Source organism: Pediculus humanus, genomic scaffold, assembly GCF_000006295.1.
Source record: "Pediculus humanus corporis 1103172108248 genomic scaffold, whole genome shotgun sequence".
Taxonomy (NCBI): Eukaryota; Metazoa; Arthropoda; class Insecta; order Psocodea; family Pediculidae; genus Pediculus; species Pediculus humanus.
Genome location: NW_002987817.1, coordinates 420,401 through 438,442, shown reverse-complemented (window position 1 = coordinate 438,442; position 18,042 = coordinate 420,401). Strand labels below are relative to the sequence as shown.

The following is an 18,042-nucleotide window of genomic DNA, read 5'->3' as shown; positions in this document are numbered from 1 at the left end:
AAAAACTTTATCTCTCTCTCTCTCTATATATATATATATATATATATATATAATATATATATATATATAATATTCTGAAACAATATCGTGGAGGCTCACGCACCAACACTATGCAGTCTTTTAAAATTACAATTAAAAAAAAAAAAAAAAATTTCAAACTGAATACCCAGACAAAAACGCACAGACTCACGCACGCACGCACGCACGCACGCACACACGCACACACACAATGTATGCATTAAAAAAAAAAAAAAAAAAATATTTCATTCATCGATTCAACAGTTAATTATTAAATAAAATATAAATAATTTTTTTTTTTTTTTTTTTTTAAAAATATTTACCTCACCATCGTTCAGTTTGAAATTTTTTTTTTTTATAGAAGGGGAAAGGGGGAGGGGGGGGGAAAAAAAACAAAGTTCCGGTCAAACACATCACAGCCAACAAAACAAATCTTCACGGACATCAATCACTCCGAAAGAAGTTTTTGAAGTAAGGATGATTTTTGATCACCCTGTCGCTGGACTTCCTCCATAGAATTCTACAAAAAAAAAAAAATAATAATAATAATAATAATAATTATGGAACAAAACAATTATTCACTTACATGTAAATTTTTTTTTTTTACCTCTAAATAATTAATGCTCGACACATTCACCATTTTTAAAATTAAAATTAAAAAATAAAAAAAAAATTAAAATTCTGCACAGCAAAAAATAAAAAACTATCTATGAAAAGCTAGCAAGCAATTTTTTATATTATTTTTCTTTTTTTTTTTCAATAAAAAAGTTATTAATAAAAAATAAAATAAAAAATGTAATCAATAAATAAAATAAAAAATAAAAAACAAAAAATTTCAAGCTTGTTATTATTATTATTATTATTATTAACTACATAGCATAGCATAGTGTAAAAGCAAAAACGTTAAAATTGTTTTCTATTTTTTCCCAAAAAGGAAAAACAACAACAAAAAATAAATCAAATCAAGTATTTAAATAAGGATTAGTTAGTTATAGAAAAAAAAAAAAAAAATAGCGACAAAGCTTACCCTGTTTGAGAGGCCCGGCTGTGGCGACGGGGCCCCCAACTCCGAGGCAATGCTTCCCCACAGCTTCGGGCTCTCGCTGGGACCTGACAAAAAAAACCACCCCATTATTTACTTTTCTTTCTTTTTAAATTATAGTCACATTAATTCATTAAAAAAATAATAATAAATAAATAAAGAAACAAATAATCAATAAAAAAAAAAAAAACATTTAAAGGGAAACCAAAAATTAAAAAAAAAAAAAAAAAAAAGAGAGAGAGAGGAGATAGAAAGAGAGAGAAAAATGATTTTACATTTTTCTTCTTCTTCTTTATATTCATTTAAGAAAGAAGGAAAATTAAAAAAAAAATTAATTAAATACCCATATAAAAAGAAACACGTAATAACAACAAATTTTAAACCCCAAAAAATGTTTAAATAAAATAAAATTTTTTACCCGATGAAATTTCAAATGTTAATCCAAGAGCTTCGAGATCCGCAGCTGACACTTGTTGAATGTGTGGTTGCTGTCTTGGAGAAGGTTGTTGTTGTTGTTGTTGTTGCTGTTGTTGCTGCTGCTGTTGTTGTTGTTGTTGCTGCTGCTGCTGCGTTCTAGCTCCAACGATAGCCCTTAATTCTTGTCTTACATATTCTGAATTAATTCCATTATTGTTATTTCCACCTTTAAAAGAATTTAATTTCAATAAAAAAATTTAAATCAAAAACAAATATTATATTTCATCCCCATTTTTTTTTTGTATCCCTTAGATAAAATTCATTCACAGAAACAAAATTATTGTATAAAAAAATCGCTCAAGCCCAGCAATTAAAAAAAAAAATTTTTTTTTTTTGTTTTCATTTTTTACTACTGAGTAGCCATTAAAAAAAAAATGCTTTGCCATAATTTTTTTTTCTTTTTTTTTTTTTTTTTTTTTTTCCCTTTCATTTATGCAAGAGGCTGCTTTCTAGAAAAATTATTTACGATTTAATAATTGTGGGATGTAGTATACAAAATGTGATTTTTTTTTTTTGAATTTAAATAATTATTAATTGTATAATACATCTTTAAAAAAAAAACATATACAGTCATACATACGAATAAATATTCATGTTTTTATTTTACACGCACACACACACACACACACACACACATATAAACGATATGAAAATGAATTTTAAATAATCCCAATGTTAATGATTTCAATGGTTTTTAATGTTTAGTTTGGATGAATGGGAAAAGTTGGCAAATTCGTGGAAAATTGAAAATTCATGAGAGTAAAACAATTCAAATGATTGAAAACTTGATATTTTTTTTTTTTTTTTTTTTTTAGCAAGTAAAAAATAATTTTCAATATGTGAAAGACAAGAAGAAATTTTAAACCTTTATTATTATTTTTTTTGTTTTAAAGGGGCCTTCAATAATGAAAAGAATTATAATATATTTAATACTTTAAAAAAAAAAAAAAAAAAAAACAAAGGCATCAAATATTTTTCTCATGACACAACATTTAATGGAATGAATTGAAAATTATTATTTGAATTAATGATTTTTTTTTACTACCATTTACAAATGATGATAATAATAATAATAATTTGATAGTAACACAGAACACATAATAATATGATAACAAATAATATTAGTGACACGACAGAGACAGTGCTGCCAAAAAGCAATTGTTAAAAAAAAAAAAAAAAAAACAAAAAAAAAAAAAAAAAAAAAAGAACACAAAAGTGCGTCCCCAATATAAAGCGGCTTCACGGTCTCCAACTTACCCCCTGGCTGGGAACGGCATCTCTCGCCTCCCGCCCCGTACATATGATCATATGAGTACTGGAGGTCGGGAGGACCGGGTGGTGGTGGATGAGGATGATATATTGTGTGGTGCGAATGATGTTCGAGGGAAATAGGAAAGGGGGAGTGAGGGGGCATCTCCTTGTACTGTCGCGGGGAACTCATCCCACCTGTAAATGACAGGCCAAAAAAATGGCAATTCGTTATTATGCGACTTATTATTATCTTTACCAATATTTTTCAATTAATTAAAATTTTCTCTTTTTTTTTTTAACCGCTTAATAATTATTTTATATAACAAGTTCAAAAGTGTTTTCAAAAGAAAAAAAAACGTCGTTCGTAACCTAAAACAGGTTTTTACTGAAATTAAAAATAACGTAAAATGATACGGCGTTGAATTGTCTGAAGAAATTGTATATAAAAATTAATAAAACACAAAATGTACCTGAGAAAAAAATATAAATAAATAATGTATAGCCACGTGATGAAACCTAATCCAAATTTTTATATTTTCTTATAAAAAAAAATTATTCTTTTTGAAAAAGGAAACTTTTCAAATACCGTTTTATTCATTCCCCCTCATCGTCATCGTGATACAAACAAAATGTACGATAAAAATTTCTTCAAAACGTTATGTATAATAAGAAAGTCTACTTACCAGGTAACTGTGTGGTTGCGGAAGGAGCAGATACGGCTCTTTGCAATCGCATCTGTTGGTATTGCCCTTGATTTTGGTAACCTCCGGTGGTAGGGGATGCTGGAGGAGGAAATGCTGCTTCGGGAGGAAAAGGAGATTGCCTGGGAGGTGTTCCAGGACTAGCTAGAGATCGAACGGATGACATTGTTTGACCTGTTTGAGACTGTCTTTGAACTGGAAATCGTCCTGTACTGCTACCATATCCGCTCTGATTAACATTAAAAAAAAAAAAAAAAATTCATGTAAAAATCGAATTACTGATAATAAAATTTACATTGATTTTTCTTTTCTCACCGTTAATTGAGCATTAAGCATCGGATTTTGTTGTTGCTGAATACTAAGTCGATTTACATTTTGCTGAGACCAGGCACCTGTTGGCGGTTGTTGATTTTGTGTTTGGGACGCAATTGGATAACTTGGTTGTTGACCCTGCACCCGAAAATATAAAAATAATTTTCCATTAAATTACTTTTGAAAAATGTGACTCATCTCAATATTAATTAAAATTAAAAATTTACCGCACCTGAGATATTCTAGGAGAAAGTTGAGACTGCTGAAAAGAAGGAGGATGAGGAGATAATCTTGTTTGACCTCCATTTCCAGCAGGGGGAAAATTATTAAATGGTTGCTGAGAAGAAGTAAGTTGCGAATGAGGTGAATATGGCTGCTGGTTAAGACGCTGCCCCCCAGGTGAGATCTGTGCGTTGTTACTATTCAGCAATTGAGAACCATAATTAGGAGAAAGTTGGGATTCCGGAACGCTTGAGGAACGCTATGAAATAAAAATTATAAAAAATTTTTAATACACTCTCGGTAATTTTAGATATTCTAAAAAATAAAATAAAATTGATAAAACCTGAAGCGAAACGTTTGGTGCTAAAGTATTGTTGAGCAGATTATCAATATTTTGTAATCCCGAAGGATTAATTTGGTCAGCCGCAGCATTAGAAGGAACTAAAAGCTGCTGTTGCTGCTGCTGTTGTAAAAGTCTTTGTTTATGGTGCTTTTGCTGCTGTTCCTGCAGTAACTTCCTTTGCATAAGTACCTGTTGTTGATGCTAATAAAAAATAATTTTTAATAATTCAAGTTTTTTATTTATGTTAATATCAGTTAGGAATATTATGAAGTAAAGAAAAACCTGAGTGAGAGATCCCGAAGCTACGGTGTACTGTGGTGCACCAGGTCTACCGGGTAATTGTTGCTGTAAATTAAAGCGTATTCTCGGTTGAGGTTGTTGCTGTACCTGATACACCGGAGGAGGAGGGAACTCTGCAGATTGGCTAGATGGCATTTGCTAAATTTAAAAAAAAAACGTATAGTTTAAGTCTCTTGATTTTAATATTTTAAAAATAATTAAATTAAAATAATACCCACCGTGGTAGAATTGTAAGAAGGTGGAGTACTAATTGTGGGCGATGCAGGACCCTTAACAGCAGATTCGCAAAGCATCAAGGACTTTTGAATTGCATTTATTGCCAACCTTTCATTTAACTGATCCTGATAGCAAGAACTTTGATCAAGATCTAGCAAGTTAATTATTGTAGCAGAATCTAATGCGAACGGAAAAACAAAAAAAAATTAATTTAGTAGATTAAAAAAATGGGAAAAATGGGAACGAAAGACGAAAACTTACCGTTACAAACAGCATCGGGAACAATATCTATCACCTGATCCAATAAATCCGACAAAACAGGATCGGAAGACTGATTATCCCACATTCCATGTTCATTGTTTATATTCTGAACATTGGCTTGTTGAGTCAGTGAAGACTGTGACTGTTGCTGAGTTTGTTGAGAACTCACCTGCACAGGTTGTTGTGGCTGTTGCTGCTGCTGCTGTTGTTGTTGTTGTTGCTGCTGCTGTGGGGTAGGTTGTTTATTCATTTGAACGCCCTGAAATTGAACACCCTGCTTTAAAAAAAGACAAGATCATGCAAGTTAATAAATAATATAAAATAAAAAGATCAATCGTATTACATATAAAACTAAAAAAATTTTTAATTAAATAATCGTCGTCAATATAAAAATCTGTACCTTTAAATGGACAATTATTTAAAAAAAAAAAAAAAAAAAAAAAGATTAAAAATTTTTTACTAACTCCTTGTTGCTCTTGTTGTTGATTTAGAATTTGACTGAGAAATTGATTATTAGGCTGCTGCCTTTGCCCTCGAGCAGGGTTAACATGAGTCGTTGGTGCTTGAGGTCGTCCAGGACCGACGGCAGTAATATTTTGCATACCACTATTTGGCCATTGACCACTTAACCCTAAATTTAAAAATAAACAATTGAGTACATGATTTATATACATTTAAAGGTTTGGATAAATGATAAAAGAAGAAAACAAACCAGCGGGTTTAAGACGGTCTACTATTTTGGGTAATTTATCTTGAGGCGTAGCCGATATTACGGAAGTTGGTATGGGCGGAATAGGCGTTGTTTTGGACGGCTGTTTAGCGAGAAGTGAAGCTAACATTTTGTTCTTTTCCCATAGTTTACTATTACCAGAAGAAGAAACCTACAGATATTAATAAAAAAATTTTTAATATTATTAAATAAATACATAAATACATTTATACTTTAATTAAATTTTTGAACACATACATTACTATTAGCATGAGGACCTTCTCTTTTACAAGGACCCCCACCATCGCTTTCGTCGCTTGGTCTTTTACGATTTCCTATTAGTGAAGTTACAGTAAGTCCCTCAGATCCACAAGGTGGAGAGGGGGTAGTGTTACGAAAACCTAAACTTTTTAAAAGCGTATCCTCTTGAGATTGCTGAAATGATTATTAAAATTGAGTAATTGAAAATTTTTAAAATTCATCATTGCGCAAAAAAAAAAAAAAAAAAAAAAAAAACCAACCTGAGATGATTCCATCAATAAATTTCCCAAATGAGGTTTCGCGTCCTTGTCTTGTTCTTTTAGCAGCTGCTGAAGTAATGCATTTTGCTTTTTTGATTCTACATCATCATCGTCATTTTTCTCGTTTAATAACTGTAAAACAATGTCCATAATCTTTTTTTTGTTTTTAAAATCGATTTGGCGTCACAAAATCGTGTCTTATCTTTATAAAGACCATTTTGGTTTATTTAAATGCATACAACCAGGAGTGATAAACATTTTAAAAAACAAGAGTGTAATCTAACTTCATTTTATTTTATTTCTTAGTTTCATTGAACTATTGTAAAACAGTAAATAAAAAAAAAAAAAGTTTTCAAAACTGCAGTTATATAATTTAAGTATCGTAGTAAATATTTATGTAAATTGAACAATTTTTAAACGTAAATTTGTCGGGGGGTAACACTGTACAAATTCAAAAAACTTTGTAAAAAAAAAAAATGACTTACCTTGAGCAACATATTGTTATTATTGGTTGGAGTTTTACTAAAATCAGAACTTGGTAATCTTCCAGAAACGCTTCTCGATGCTGGTCGAGATGTTTCTTCTTCTTCGTCCTGGTTAAGTAAACCTTTTAAAATTCGATTTTTGTTTCGGCTTTCCGTGTCCTCTGAGTATTCACTTTCTTCACTTGTGCTGGTTCTTTTGGTTAACAAGTTTCTCAATCTACCCGAATCTTGAGAAGGCCCACTACCACTTTCGCCATCTGGTACTCCGTCTTTACTGTCTTTTTGGTCCTCGAGAAAACTTGAATTTGCACTTTGTTCCTGGATGGGACTAAAAGGAAAATTATTAGCAAAAGGGGTTGCGGCCGCAGGGCTTGGTTGAGTCGCTACAGAGTAAGGGTTAAGTGGACTTGGGCACGCGGGGCTATATCCGGGAACACTGGGAGGCCGCGGAGTTGGAGTAGACACAGGAGTTAGACTTTGCCTTGAATCAGGACGTTCACCCCACGGAGTGTGCGGATTTCCAGTATCCGGCCCTCCCATCATATCCCACGTTGAACTTGGGAAGAAGTCAAACTCTGGAAGGCTGAGTTCTACAGGATTCAGTGTGAATGAAGCATAAGACGAACTTGCATTTAAAGTGATTGTATCGCTGAAACCGGTAGAAGAAACGCTTCCACGGGCTGCGACGGGACCAGACATGAGTGGACCTCCTACGCTTCCAGAAGAACTAGTAGACTGCTGCCCCAACGATGCAACGGATCTGGGGGAGCTGGCCGCGCCTTCCGGCGGAGAAAGCTCGTTGTCCCTGCGCATCATAAGCACAGGTTGTTTTTTTTTACAAAATATTAAAAATAAAGAGTAAGAAAAATATCGATAACTGGCTATTAGCGTGTATGTGTATAATGAATAATCGAAAACATGTGTGTAAAAATATGAACAAATGAAAACATGCATTAAAAGCAAAGGAACGGCCAACTCCCCAAGGCTAAGGGGCCCAACACCATGCAAGCGACTCACCCACCCCTTTTATTACCCGTAAGACAAAAAAAATTGCCCAGAAACTATACTCTAGTAAATAAGCCTCTCAAAATTTTTTAAAAATTAATTTAACGTGGGAAACATATCTTTTTTTTAGGGGGTTTGACTTCTGTAATAAATTTGAGATATCCTTCGAAAAATTTTATTTATATAATTTTTTCTGATGTCAAAAAAAAATTGAAAATTTATTTCGTTATTTTTAATATTAAATTCTAATAGAACTTAAATATAATTTTAATTTGGGGGCGGGGGGGGGGGAGATTAAATAGAAATTTAAAAAATAGCTTTTAAAAATTTCGAGAAAAAAATTATTTTTTGGAAATTTTAAAAATTTGTCAATTTGCGCAATAATTTTCATAATTAATTAATACAAATAAACTTCTTTTACTACCGTAAGAAGCACAGAGAATCCCCTTCTTTTTTTTTTTTTTTTTTTAAAAAGTTACTAAAAAATAAATTTATAATTAATAGAAAAAAAAAAAAAAAAAAAAAAAAAAAATTTACCCAATAATGGAATGAGTAGCCATTATAAAATCAGGTTCCTGAGGCATTGTGGAATTTGCCTTAAACAATTTGGATTTTGTTTGAACAAGAACGTATTTTTCGGGAGTACCAACTCTTAAACGATAAATCCCACTTGTACTTTGACCTGTTGTCAAAGCTTCTTTTAAGTGACTCGCGAGCTTTTGTAAATCTTGTTGGTGGCACATTTCTTGAATTATCTGACCCATAAGGTCCTAAAATGAAATCAAATTTTTTCAAATTGAAAAATGGTTCATTTACCGTGTGTAATAAAAAAAAAAAATTAAGCTACGTACTTTATTAAGGTATTGTGAATACGTAGCGGAAACTCCAATTGTATCAATTCCGATTATTTTTCCGCTTGTATCAAGTTTCATAGTAAATTGTTCGATAGGTGTACCCACAGATTTCTCATTTTGAGGTATTCTTCTAGCTACACACATTAAAGTACCGCTTCCTATTTCAGATGATTCAGAAGTCACATCATCAGAATCACCTTTTTCTTTATTTAATTGTACCTTAAAAAAAAAAAAAAATACATTGTATTTTTTCCGTAACAAATAAAAGAAAAGTAGATAAAATTTTCTTTTTTTTTTTTTTAAACAGTATTTTATAATATTGGAATAATAATAAAATGTACCTGAGTGCACTGAATTTGCATATTTTCATATTTTGATATTCTTTGCTGCTTTTCTTCCATAGTTTCCTCCTGATCATCAGGAGGTTTAATCAACAGTCGGCAGTTAAAAGTCCGCCTGCTATTTTGAGGATTTGGTTCTGGCCAACCTAAAACATTTTTAAAATAAAACAACCTCAATATTTGAGTAGGGAAAAATATATTTAAAAGCAAAAAATGACATTATAAATTTTTTTTAATTATTTTCATTAAATTGCACGGAGTAATTTTTTTAGATAATCAAAAATTATAATCTAGCCAAGATTAATTTAGAAAAGAAAAAAAAAAAAAAAAAAAAAAACTTACCTATGGTCATAGGCAATAGACTAGAACTAAACCTGGCATGATCGCCATGATGAATTATATTATAAATGCTTTTTCCAAATAAATCGTCCTTTGTAAATTTAATAAACTGATGTACGTTATCTGTGACAAATTCTATTTTTCCCTCGAGGTTAACAATGAAAAGAAATCCGTCCAGAGCTTCTAACAACAAAGGTCCAAAAACTTCGTTTCTTAACACTGTCGGATTGGATGATGAGACTTCACCCTGTTGCACAGCAGCATCCCCACTGCAGTTTTCTTGTTGTTTAATATGTCTTATCTGAACAAATAATGATCGATTAACCAATCGATTTTTTTTAAACACACGTATATTAATAAAGGGAAAATTAAAAAGAATAAAAAGAACAAAATTTTTAAGGTTTTTTATTCTTTTTTTTTTTTTTTTAAACAAAACTAATCCTTGAAATTGTTTTATAAACAATTGTTATTTAACAATTACAGTTTTTATATTTCACTTCCTTGTCAGGGATGATTTAATTTTTAATAACCTACATTAATAATTTTAACATCAGTTTAAATGAAATAATTTAATTTAAAAAATAAACTGTAAATTAAAAAAAAAAAAAAAAATTATTAAAAAATGGTTAAACACAAAATTTAACTTTTTATATATATTTTTTTTAAAGCTCTATAAAACTAAATCAAAATTAAAAAAAAAAAAAGAATATTAGCCATAGATTAAAATGATACATTTAAACACTCAATTGAACAAATATTATATTTTTTTTATTAAATGAAATTATATACCTGATTGACGGTTTCTTGAAGGATGGCGCACTTGTCTGGTTTGACTGACAGAGAGCTCATGTCAGCAAAGCTGGCAGAAATTAACTCAGCCAGCTCTTCAATGTAAATGTTTTCTTGCTCACGTCGTCGCTTTTCATTAAGGCACTTATTACTGAAACAAAAAAAAAACAAAAAAAAATAAAAATAATAATAATAATAATAATAATTTTTTTAACGTAAATACAATACTTTTGCTTGAGTAATAAATTTTTTTTTTTTTTTTTTTTTTTTTTCGTTTTCACAAACTCCTAGAATTTTGTAGATCACTCATTAAAAAAAAAAAAAAAAAAAAAAAAACCAATTGATTTATTAATTTTACCTTTTTGATTCCATTATTATTATTATTAGTTCCAGGTGGAGTAATCAGTGCTAGCGACTGAGCTATTTTTTTTTTTTAATGTGTGCAAAACGTATCACACACTTTTCAAATGCAAGCCTGTAAAACTAAATCAGGCTAATGCTTTGCTTACTAAAGCAAAAGCCTGATTCAAATATTTAGGTCTTACCAATGAATATTACCATATATATAAGGTATTTGAGCGAAGGCTACTGCGCGTGCAAAATATTACCGAGGAGGAAAAAAAAAAAAAAAAAAAAAGAACCAAGAAATTATCATGTATCATTTTGAATTTTATTTAACGAATTACTAAATAATTATTTCAAAAAAAATTTTTTTAATGGTAATAATTCATTTGTGCAAGGGTAAGTCTTTAATTTAATAATAATTTAGAAATTTAATTAAATACAACAAATTTGAAAATTTTTTTTTTATATACACACGAAAATAAATATTAATTAAAATATCGATAATAGATAGCTTTTTTCTAATATTATTATGACACACATAAATAATACTCGATTTATATTTTTAAGCGAACATCAGAAAAAATCAAAGGTCAACAAATAGAAAATATGTTAGTAGTGCAATTAATAATAATAATATTAGAGGAATGTTATTAGTTAAAAAAAAAAAAAAAAAACAAATGGCTTTTTTTTAAACAAAATTATGTTAAGAAATTTTTAACTAATTTTAATTAAATTAGTTTTTCTTTAAATTTTTGAAGAAAAACATTTCAATTTTCTACAATCAATGGTGACACTTTCACAAAACTTACATTAATAAATTAAAAAATATCTCATAGTATAAAATTTTAGGAAGAAAATTAAAATATATAAATATTATTTTTGACGATAATGGAAGGCAACTAACTTTTAGGTTCAACAATTGTATAAAAACAACACATGTCAAGTGTTTTTTTTTTTTTTTTTTTTTTTTGATAGGTTTTCCTAGGTTATTATTTTATGACACTCGTGCCACGCCATGTTTTATAAATAAATACTTACATTTGGGACTGAGGTTTTGAGTCAGTTTTTTTTCGTTTCTTGCTAGTGGCACCAGTAACGGCGCTCATTTTGGGCCACGCGGGGTCCAATAGCTCACATGGGGTGAGCCTGAAAAAAAAAAAAAAAAAAATACAACGCCATTAGTAACTGTCAAAACTTAACAAAAAAAAAAAAAAAAAAATGCCTGAATTAAAAAAAAAAAACAAACATTTATTTAACAAAAAATTTTAAAATTAATTTTATAATAATAATAATTAAAGTTAAAGTTTTAATGTTATGGAATTCTATTAGTATAATAAATAAAAGTAACAATTCAACATTTAATATATAGAAATATTATTCCCATCGCAGGGCATTTTTTTAAAAAAAAAAAAAAAATAACCATTTGTAATTTAAATGGCATTAAAATTATAAAATTTTTTATTTTAATTTAATCAAATCATTGTTATACTGTTAAAAAAAAAATATTTTACAGAAAAACTGGATTTGAGTTTATACTTTTTTTTTTTTCTAAAATATTTAAAAAAAAAGAATTTACAATTAGAAAACCTTCAACAAAACTATTAAAATTAAAATAATTTTTTGAATTTTAAAGCTTTTAATTAATTCCTGTTTAAAGTTCATTAGCTCTACTTAAAAAATTTTTTTAAAAAATATTTTAATTAATTTTTGATTTATTTCACAAAAAAAATTTTTTTTTTTTTTTTTTGTAAATATTAAAGGTAAGTAAGGTACAAATCAAAATAATAATCATAATAGTAAGCTTACTTATTACTACTTAATTTTTAACACTAAAAAATTATTTTATAGAGTCGAAATTTCGAATCGTGTCATTATTTTTTTTTTTGATAGAAAAAAATTTTTATAATAACGACACTTTTTTGATTCATTTCATTAACATTAATAAACACGTAAAACACACACGCATCAAAAAAGAATAATAATTTAAAAAAAAAAAAAAAAAGGTACAGATAAATTTTGAAAAGCTAATTAAAAAAAAAAATTAAATTACTTTTATTCGTTTACTTGTTGTCACTACTACTAGAAATTATTATTTTTTTTTAATCATTTGACAAAAGAAAAGGCAAAGGAACATCCCGAGCAATATTTAGAGTATAAGGTGAGTGACCTCCCGGTAACTCCGTTTGACTACCTGGGGCTCACTGCAATACCTGCTCTGCAAGTCTCGTCAGACATCAAAACCTGGTCAGGGTCACGTAATTTTCATGCTTTTACCTTCCGACTTTTAATATTTTAATTAAAACTTATTTTAATAATTTTAAATTTAAAAAAAAAAAAATAATAATTTGAGTAAATAAAATAACAATTTTAATTATTAATAAATAAAATTTTAAAATAATAGGTTAAGTAATATTTAAATTAAAAAAAAAAAAAAAAAAACTAAAGTTTTTTGAAACAAATTAAAATTATTTTTGAAATTAATTTAATATTCGTCACAGGGGTAAATTGCAAACTACAATTAATATGGTTATATATTAAAAAGAGTAGAATTTAAAATTTAGAACATTAAGAGGTTCATTATTTTTTATAACGAAAAACATAAATACATTAAACATGTTTGATAATAATAAAACTTGTTAAGTACTTTATGCAATTGTTTGTTTAGTTGGTATTTTGAATTTCACACATTTAAAAATTTAAAAAAAAAAGAGCCATTGAAAGGGAAAAATTAATTTTTTATTATAATTACTAAAATTAATTATGATCAAAGTTCGCAATGGGAAATCTAAATTTTATTTTAGTTTTGCAATATTAAGTCAGACATGTTAAATTTCTACATTAACCTTAAAATACCTTATAAATTGATTTTTGACTTTGATTTCCAATGAATATATATTAAATCATAAATTTTCAATAAAGTTATTAAAAGTGTTAATAAATCAAAGTATCAATAAATATTTTTGTTTTATTTTTCATTAAAACAAAATAACCTTTCCAAAAACAAAAATCTAAATATACTCTTGGTCAATTTCATCTTACAAATATTTAAACAAATTCAAAAAAAAAAATGTTTTTATAAAATTTTAAAAACATAAAAAACAACATAAGTCTTATTTTAAGTTTATATAAATTGCTCTAAAAAAATAAATAATGTATTACTCAAGTTTTAAATAAACATATAATTGTTTTGTTAATCTACTGTTATTTGTACTTTTTAAGTGCAAGTGATGTTAACCAACAACAACAAAAAAAAATTCGCGGGAAAAATTATGTCAATTTATGTTGAATCATGTTCAACCGATAAGATGATTTATTGTAACGATAAAAATACTTTGTACGACTCGGTTTTTCATATTTCACAAAATGAGAGAGAGAGAGAGAGAGAGAGAGAGAGAGTACAACATTGATGCACATGTACTCTCTCTGCCTTTAAAAAAGTTTTTTTTTTTTTTTTTATTTGCACATGTGTTTTCCCTTACATATATTTTCCTGAGATGAATACAATGAATTTAAAACTACAAAATACATAAATATATATATAACAATCTTTGATGCAAATTGAAAATTGAAAAGTCATTTTGAAAAACACACAAAACTAATAAATACAATATAAAAATAAATAAAAATATTTATACAGATATTAATGTAAAAGTTCTTATAAATAAAATTTAATGTAAATTAAAAAATAACTACAATGACATATTAAATTAATAAAAAAAAAAAAATTGAAAGGTAAGTAAATATTGAGCTTAACAAGAACATCATGACATAAAAATATATTTTTAATCACAGGCCGTTAATACGAAAAAAAAAAAATCTTATTTTATTGTGAGGATGTTTAAACAAATGATACGATAGCTGCTGTGCTTTCAATAGCGTGGGAACACTTTGAGGTAGTAGTTTTATAATTTTATAGGCACAACACCTTTAAACACCATATGGTTTTCTTTTTTTCTTTTTAAAAACAACGCGAAGTGCACATCTGCCTTATGTTAAAAAAAAATTTTATTAACTTCACATCCTTTTTGTGCATTTAATAAAAATGAGATTTAAAAGAAAAAAAATTGAATTTAGTAAATCAATTAATTATTTTTCCTTTAAAATTTATTAATTTTAAAAAGACTTTCTTTAATAAAGAATATTGTAAGTATAAGTTTTGATATAACAATCATATGATATCATAAAAATTATTATGTTAATATATATATATATGGAAAATGATTGTAATTTTTCACATAATTTTTTAATTTACCACAAATTTGTCAAACTATAGTAAAAAAAATCAACTCTGAAGTGAAATAAAATTTATTAAAATTTATCGTTTTGTGTGATCACAATCATTTAATAAACCCTTCGTAAATAAATAAATAAATGAATGAATGAATGAACAGTCAATTTTTTTTGGCCAGGTGCTCCTACGTGACGTGATACACCTGTGAAATATGGATGGCAACTTTAAAAAAAAAAATCCTTTACCTAAAATTTTATTCAAAAAATCTTCCCCAGAAATCTTCAAAACAATTAACAGCTGTTCATTTGTTCTAAACTTAGATCGCAATCTTTTCCTATGTATGTATGAAAAATTTTTTTTTGGAAAATAAATAAATAATCACGACGATTTACAAAATTTTTCGTTTTTAAAAAATTATTATTATTATTATTATTGCTTTCACGTAAAAAAACAACAACAATAATAATAACAATAACAAAGCGAGTATGTAAATTCTTAATTAGAATACATTTTTAATTTAATCACCAAAACATAATCTAATCCATAAAATTACAACAATATAATAAATAAAAACTTAATTAATAACTTTTAAATTATTTTACATTGTTCAGAGTGAATGTTAGTTTTCACAATTAATTCGAATGAAAATATGTAATACTAATAAATATTTATTAATATACATAATTTTTTTTTTAAATTAAATAACTTTAATTACCATTAATAATAATAATAATAATCATCTGAAGTTGATTTTAATTTAAACGAGTTTTTTCATTTACTATATCGATCAATATCCCCTACCCTATGTAAACTTAAACAAAAAAAAAAAAAAAAAAACTTACATAGAGAGTACATACATACATTAAATAATTGATTATAATGAATTAATAATAAAAACAAGGAATAATTTAAAGTGGTGACACAAGTCTAAATAATAATAATAATAAAGTACCCGTATAAAACTTAGCACAATAGACAAAAAAAAAAAAAAAAAGAGGCTTATCAGTTGGCAATTACAATACCCGCACACATTATTATATACATTAATTAATAAATATAATAAAAAAAAAATTAAATTATTTTTTCAAACGGTTAAAAAAATTATTATTATTTTATGTAAAAAAAAAAAAAATTACATTAGACTATTTTAACCAATAAGGAAAAAACAATAAATTCTTCTTCTTCATCTGGATTTCCTTATAACTTTTAACAAATAAATAAAGAAAATGTTTTTTCATTAAAAATAACCGAATATCAAAAAGGATTCTTTTGCTTTGAAAAAAGTAAAAGAATTTAATTCTTTACCACATATTTGTGAATAAGTAAAATAAATAAATTTAATACAAAACTATACTCAAAAATTATAAACTCCGAATTAAAAATTAAAATAACATTATTTTACAATTAATTATGTTACAAATGTTATACTTATACGCACACACACACACAAAATGTTTTGTTTCTAATTGAAAAAAAAAAGAGATACACGTGAAAGCTGACAAAAAATATACATACCGCACATTTTCCGCAGCAACCGTAGACAACATTTGCCCAACATTTGAATATTTTGATGTTCGGCTAAGCCTCAGATGAAATCAACAGGCTTATACACTTTTTTAGCGTAGAAATATTCACGCTTAACAATTATTATCAACAAAATGTATGTAAACACTAATAAACTGTTTTAATTTTTATAATTCAAGTTTTAATTTTTTTACTCTATAAAAAAAAAAAAGGAAATTAAACTATTAAAATAACTTTTTCTTCTTTTTTTTTTTTTCATAAACCAAAAGCTTTTTTATAAAAGGGCACCTATTTACATTTTTATAACTATTTAAAAAAAAAAAAAAAAAAAATAGGGGATGCCAGAGGGGGAAAGGAATTTAATCCTGACCATCTCAATGGAATAAATCATACGGTTGAAAGGAAATACGCAACCCAAACACATTCAATCTGCGTCTCGGCCCCCAGGCTCCGATTTTTAAACAACCGGGGACTTATTCAATCAGTCAATCAATCAGTCACTCACTCACTCACTCACTCACTCACTCACTCACTAACCTATTAGAAATTAATATCAAAGTTTCTAAATATACCCCTCATTTTGAAGATAATTAATCAAAATTTAAAAAAATTTCATACTATCCACTCTACATACACGACATTAAATGTTTTTTATTATATATATAAAAATATTATTTAAATATATTTAAAAAATAATTTATAATAATAATAATAATAATTATAATTAAGAGAATAATAATGGTTATTATATTTTATCAGAACAATATTCCCAGGTAGAACTTGAGTAAAAAAAAAAAAGAAATTAACCAGATAAATATGTAAAAAGAATAAAATAAGTAAATAATTATCAAAGTAAATTGACTATGGCAAAAAAAAAAAGATTTAATTTTAAAATAAGATTTTTTTTTTTTTTTTAAATTAGGACAAATTATTTTTTAATTTTTGTATTGGTTAAAAAGAAATATATATAAATCGTCGTTGCTTAGCGACAAAATTATTTTTTTATTTAGTTCACAAAATTTAGACTGCCTCATAAAAAAAAATAAAAAAATTATATTTGCGCATTAAAAAAAAAAAAAAAAAAAACCTAAACGGTTTTCTCAACAACGAAGCGCACATGCAAGAAAACGTGTGAACGCACCTTATTTTAAACGCGTACACCGCCGCCCAGAACACACACGGCCGTAAATTTGGCAACACTGTTACAAGTTTTAAAAAATTGAGTACTTTTTTTTTCCATCTTCTTCTTCTCCTTCTTCTTCGAATTATAATAAAATAAATACAACATTGAAAATCAATCGAAATTATTTATTATTATTATTAATTATAGAACCTTATTAATAATAATAATAATAATAAAATTAAATGTATAAAATTTTTCATTGATTTTTTTTTTCTCTCCTCTTTTTATAACATTAAACAAAAAAGAAACCGGTTTAAATGAAACAGGTGGGACGTGTGGTTACTTACTACATATCTTGCATGTGATTTAAAATTTCAAATTTTTCTTTTAATTTTTATCATAGTAAATCTATCCATCTATCTATCTATCTATCTATCATAACATAATTTTAAAATTCTAAACTCAATCGTTTACCGCACTTTCAGTATATATATAAATATAAACACAATTCTCTGTCTTTCTCTTAATAGTGCAAATTATTAAATTGCTTTTGTATATTATTGTGACGTAACAATAAAGAAAAGAAAATAATTGTTAAAAAATTTCTTCCGGGTCAAGATCATTTGTTTTTCA

The 18,042-nt window shown here is 27.0% G+C and overlaps 2 protein-coding genes across 2 annotated transcripts; both read right to left on the bottom strand.

Annotated features, from left to right (window-relative positions):
• Positions 1–3,463: 3,463 nt before the first annotated feature.
• Positions 3,464–7,674, bottom strand: Phum_PHUM466150 (uncharacterized protein; the record flags this gene model as incomplete). The annotated part of the gene is made up of 12 exons (XM_002430141.1): positions 3,464–3,718; positions 3,805–3,939; positions 4,034–4,282; positions 4,367–4,555; positions 4,649–4,804; positions 4,885–5,060; positions 5,144–5,312; positions 5,608–5,774; positions 5,856–6,024; positions 6,111–6,287; positions 6,374–6,505; positions 6,859–7,674. 12 exons carry the CDS (start codon positions 7,672–7,674, stop codon positions 3,464–3,466), a joined length of 2,790 nt encoding a protein of 929 aa, XP_002430186.1.
• Positions 7,675–8,396: 722 nt separating this feature from the next.
• On the bottom strand, positions 8,397–10,558 carry Phum_PHUM466140 (Neuronal PAS domain-containing protein, putative; the record flags this gene model as incomplete). Its single annotated transcript, XM_002430140.1, has 7 exons — positions 8,397–8,633; positions 8,715–8,936; positions 9,059–9,204; positions 9,401–9,698; positions 10,187–10,337; positions 10,468–10,491; positions 10,545–10,558. 7 exons carry the CDS (start codon positions 10,556–10,558, stop codon positions 8,397–8,399), a joined length of 1,092 nt encoding a protein of 363 aa, XP_002430185.1.
• Positions 10,559–18,042: the final 7,484 nt, after the last annotated feature.